This window comes from Papaver somniferum, chromosome 4 (genome assembly GCF_003573695.1).
Source record: "Papaver somniferum cultivar HN1 chromosome 4, ASM357369v1, whole genome shotgun sequence".
NCBI classification, from domain to species: Eukaryota; Viridiplantae; Streptophyta; class Magnoliopsida; order Ranunculales; family Papaveraceae; genus Papaver; species Papaver somniferum.
This window is the reverse complement of record NC_039361.1, coordinates 50,954,202-50,959,658: the sequence shown is the minus strand read 5'-3', so window position 1 is coordinate 50,959,658 and position 5,457 is coordinate 50,954,202. Positions and strand designations below refer to the sequence as shown.

At 36.4% G+C, this 5,457-nt stretch overlaps 1 protein-coding gene across 1 annotated transcript; it reads left to right on the top strand.

Moving 5' to 3' along the window:
- The first annotated feature begins 2,787 nt into the window (after window positions 1-2,787).
- On the top strand, window positions 2,788-4,017 carry LOC113273868. Its single transcript, XM_026523457.1, has 2 exons — window positions 2,788-3,105; window positions 3,635-4,017. The coding sequence occupies exons 1-2, from the start codon at window positions 2,879-2,881 to the stop codon at window positions 4,008-4,010; spliced, it is 603 nt and encodes a 200-aa protein (XP_026379242.1). The 5' UTR covers window positions 2,788-2,878; the 3' UTR covers window positions 4,011-4,017.
- Window positions 4,018-5,457: the final 1,440 nt, after the last annotated feature.

Sequence of the window (5,457 nt, the reverse complement as noted above, 5' to 3'; positions counted from 1 at the left end):
ATAAAATTACTTTTTATATATAGTAAACAATGTTATATCTTCATTCATGACTAGATTTGAACAATTTCAAATGTACGAAAAAATATTTTTATTTTTGTTTGACTTTTTTTTATATAAAGAGTGACTTATATTAATTAATCAATGTAGTACAATAGTTTTACAATTTCATTTTTGTCAAAAACATTAGTTAAAATACTAGATTCTTGAACTCTTTGGTTCAGATTTTTTGACATATGCTGAAGATTTTTGATCCTCGCTTCTTTTTCCATTGTATGCCGATGTGTTGTGGGTTCTGCGTATATATCGAACATGGGCTTGTGGTAATTTATCCATAACCGAAATAGCTTCTTCGATAGTGTTCTCCGTTGTCCAAGATATATCCGTTCCTTTATTTTAGATTGCTTATTTTAACGTTTTTCAATCTGTAACTATTTAGACACTAGATAAAAATATTTTTTTCTAACTGTTTTCCTTCTTTTAGAAATGTTTTAGCTTCCTCATGAAAAGCCTAAGAAGCCCAATATGATCCTGCTAAAATGTGCATAAATTCCTCTTGATCTACTGAATAAAGAATGAACGCATATCCCATTGAAGAATCTTATTTGTTGAAATATGCATATATGAAGATTATCCAATCTGAGTGAATGGAAGCCCATGAGGTTTTTTTTACTTTTCCTTGATATAGTTTACCTGACGAACTGTTTATTGGTAGCTGGATTGTAAAAATCTTTTTATTTGCCCAATCAGGTTTGTTGGATCTGGGTTTATATTTTCAAAACTTGGGTCGGATATCCATTTTTCAACCCATGTTGTTATCGAGTCTGTTAAGATCTGTGAGTTTACTTCATCTAGAGAAAACCCAAATGAAATGGATATTGCAAAAGGGCATTGTCTGAGAGGTGTTGCTTTGTTTCTTGGGCTTGAGAGTTGCACACTGGGCATCTAGTGAGATCTATAAATTGTGAGACGCTAGTCTTCTTGTAGTAGGACGTGCTTTTTGGGTTAATTTCCATGTGAATAATTTAATCCTTGGAATTACTTGCAACTTCCATAATTTTCTCCATGAGAAATCCTTGTTGTCTTCATCTTCAGAATTTTGGTTTATCAAAAAATTGTAAATATTTTTTGCTGAAAATGATCCAGATGAATGGTGTTTCCATCTAATTTTATCTGAATTACTACGATTGGGAGATAAAGCTAGGATTTTTGTTTTTATTTCCACTGAGAATAAAATATCAAGCTTTTATTTATCCCAGTCTCCATAATTATTTATCAGCTATTACACCCTTTGAGGGAGAGGTTCTTCTATATCAAGCGGTTTAGGAATTGTATCAGAATTGGGAACCAATTATCTTCCCAGATTTTTTCCTTAGATCCATCTTTTACTTGCCAAATAAAATTAACTTTTTTATGCTTGTCCAAATCAAAGAGAGTTCGTAGGATCTAGAATATTCCAATGGGTGGGAATTTTTGTTTGACTTGAATAAGTTGAAATGTACGAGGGTAGGGACGATGAATTGACGAGTGCATGTGTTGCAGTCGAAGGTTATTTAAAGCATTGTACATCTAGTAATATTGATGATAGGGAATTATACATGAAGTGAATGGTCATGTGAATTGTATTACCTATTGTGTATAGTAAACCGATTTAAGTTTTACAATTTTTACTAAGAGTAAGGGCTATGGATAGTGTCACTCTTTCAAATGAAGGAATGCACTACCAATTTGAGCAGTTTAGAGGTTGTTATGGGTAGTCTTCACCCCACTTTTCCCCCCAAACTCGTTTATACACTCGTTCAGTTGAACGAGTGGTTGGTAGTGAAATACTAGACGGGGGACAGTCCCCCGTCTAGAAAAAGAAAGCTACACGGGGGATTTCTTTGTTGTAGTAAACGAGGAATTTTATTTTTGCGTTTTTTTTGGCCGGGGGACTGTTCCGCGTCTATGTTGGGTCTTTTTGTGTTTTATTTTTTTTTTGGACGAGGGACACTTCAGAATTTTTTTACTGCACGGGAGACTGTCTCCCGTGTAATGTCGTTTTCTTATTTGCCCATAATGGGTTCACTCGTTCATTTGAGCCAGCTCTCCTTCATATGAAAGAGGGGAGACTACCCATAGCCCTTGCTCTAAGAATGGATGGTTGTTACCCAAATGTATGAATCACATAGAAGATATTACTTACGATTCAAGTCACAGTTGAAATATTTCTAAGCTAAAATTGATTTATCGTAACTTCGACCAACAATATCACACAAAAAACTATTATGATTATATGTGTTAGCAATTGAAAGTAATATGGTTATGCAAGTTGATTTTAAAACTGTACTTACTGATTTCGCATCTAAAAATGTGAAAGAGTCATTTTTGAATAAATGATGGTCTGGATTACTATTCGAATCGAATGAGCTTTTATTAATATTGCTTTTCGATCATACTTTGCTATACGTATGCTTGAGAAATTTGACACGTTTAGAAGACAATTTGGCAACTTAGTAAATGTATTTACAGGCTTAAATATGTCAAAAGAAAAATTTAAAAATAAAAACAAACTTAAAAGATAAATAACAGGCCAACAGGGCCGGCCCTGACATCCGGTAGGGCAGAATCTGAATTTACCTGCTCCCGCTTTCCCCGTGCGATAAAAACAACTTCGCTTTGGGCTTCTTCAGTTCTCAATATTCCGTCTTCTTCTTCTTATGTTTCCTCTTTAACAATGGATACAACAGTGTCAGCAGCTCTAACAGAGATATGTTCACAAGGCATTAATGGAATTCTCCTCAAAGATTTATGGCCAACATTACAAGATACTCTATCTTCATCTGGTCTTAGTTTATGTGATAGTAGTGTGAAAACCAAAATTCATGATCGGCTTGTTAAAATGCCTGGTCTTGAATTCAAAGGTTCTTCCACTACTATTACTAAAAAATCATCATCATCATCATCGTCTACTTGTAATTGTTTTCAAGAAGCTGAGAAGTTAGGGTTGAGGGTTGTTGCTGCTGAACATCTTAGAGACAGTTTTGTTGGTCTTTATGATCTTAAAGCTGCTGATGCTGGTATTTCTGTTCCTCAAATACGTACCCTTGAAAGACTTGCTCGTGCTAGGTTTGTGTCTAACTATTTTAATTCTGTCTTTTTCTTTTCCTTTTCAACTATCAATTTTGTCATATTTGATTTGAAAAAATTACTAGTAATGGCTGCCGGACGTAAGTTTTGACGTAATTCCAACGGAGAATGCAGTCAATTGGAAGAAATTGTAGTGAAATTGGAACAAAGTAGAGGGAAATTGGAAAAAAAATTGTAGTTACTTCTTGCCTAGGACACATTATTTTGTGACTAATATTAGTCACCACAAGAGGGTGTCCTATGTTGGCAAATTATCTTCCGGTGATTACAGTTAAGGGTAGAAACCTGGCATCTGCAACATATTAACATGACTATATGTGAGTTCTAAGGTGATCCTTAGAAATAATGTAATAATTATGTTACATCGAATTTTTATGATCAAGTTGTTTTCAATTTCGTCGAGTAATAGGGGAGATGGATCATCAGTCATCTCACTGTGGATGGTCACAAGTTTGTGGTATGCTAGGAAAAACTGTTATGTTGTTTAACGTGTGTAGTGTGTTTGCAGAAGTGCTGGAGTAACACAAAGTCAACTTGCTAAGGAATTTGGCATGAAAGGAAATAATATTTTCTATGTGGTGAGGAACTTAGAATGCCAGGGGTTGGTTGTTAGGCAATCAACTACGGTAAGGACAAAAGAATCTGCCGTGGAGGGAGAAAGTGTCTCAAGTAACACTTCAATTGTCCACACCAACTTGATTCATTTATATCGTTACGCTAAGCATTTAAATTCTCAACAAAAACTCGAAATCACGAAAAGAGATGCAATGGAGAGTCCAAAGCGTGCGGAAGGAAGTACTTCAAATGGGGATGCCGCTTTAGGAGATCATGTCATTGAAGATGTTCTTGTAATGGATTATATACTGACTGACTGGTATCAATAGGATTAGCTCGTAGGAAGAATGAAGAATCAGTTCCTGTACTGACTGGTATCAATAGGATTATCAGCAAAGATACGTCAGACTCCCAAGCTGATAAAGCAAAAGCGTTGCGCTCTAATGGGTTTGTTCATGCAAAAATTGTTCGCGCTAAGTTGCTGCATAACTTTCTCTGGAGTTATGTGAGTGGTTCATCTGATTGGGATGATGCTTTATCCTCTGGGGGTCATGGTTATGACCTGAAGAATCCTCAGAGCACTTGTAAATTGTTCGCACTGGACTTGGCTATAAAGGCAATGCCACTCGAGATTTTTCTTCAAGTTGGTGGATCCACACTAAAGTTTGAGGATATGGAGACTTGCAAGTCTCCGACGGACACTCAAGCTACTGGACGACTCTCATGTATTACAACGACTCAAGGTGTAGCACCAGTAGCTCATAGGCTTCAAATGAGAATATATATGCAACGGTTTATCAGTTACATTAGACATAATGCAGGATGGAATGGCTCAATAACGTTTGCAATATCACATTGTAGGAAACTTAAATTGCTGCTTTTCGTAAGATAATTTTATTGAGAAGGAATGAATTTCATTCTCTATAGAGAATTCAAACATTCAAAAGGATTTGCTATAACTATTCCGTTTCTGATTGTCAGTCAGTTGTTTGTTACCTCTCATCTCACAACATCTACTCTGTATGTGCTTTTGTTTTTCTTCGTTGTCTCTTTTAATGAATAACACTCCTTTGGCCCCCTCCAGGGTATGTGCTTGTATTACCATTTTCTCTTTCATTGTGTATTGCACTGAGCTAACTGTGTTATCTTTCATATGTAGTTGATCCGGTTAGTAACTGATGGACTAGTAGAAGATTCCCTACACATCTCTCTTACCCACGCTATGGAGCTTAAACCTTACATTGAGGAACCTTCGCCGAGACTCCCACTGTCACTAGGCGTCAATTCTTCAGATCTTCGACCAAGGATCAGACATGACTTTATCCTATCAAATAAGGAAGCTGTGGATACGTATTGGTAAACTTTGGAGTATTGTTACGCTACCGCGGATCCTTCTGCTGCAGTGCATGCTTTCCCTGGTTCTGCTGTACATGAGGTAACATGTCAATGTTTTACGGCGCTGTCTTTGATTCACCCACATTCGCACCTAAAATTTGCTTAATGTTTACTCTACCTGTTCTTCTAATTAATTCTGCTCGATATGAAAGCGAAAAAAATATTGGATCTGTTCTTTTGCGTCCAAGCTTCTGTAAAACAGCGCAGCACAACATGAAACATATAATTCCTGGCATAACACTAGCACAACACTGGCATGTGCCACACCGTGTCATCCAGGAACACTTAACAACTCTAACTAACCTAGTCTGACGATGATTAGAAATTGGATACTTCAGATGAGCCCTTTAATGGGTTTAATGAAGGGCAGAGTAAATGCAA

Excerpts from the sequence above, each read along its gene's own strand:
- LOC113273868 (XM_026523457.1), top strand. The coding sequence starts at position 2,879 with ATGCCTGGTCTTGAATTCAAAGGTTCTTCCACTACTATTACTAAAAAA. Across the intron at positions 3,106-3,634 it reads GAAAGACTTGCTCGTGCTAG|AAGTGCTGGAGTAACACAAA; the intron begins GTTTGTGTCTAA and ends GTGTGTTTGCAG.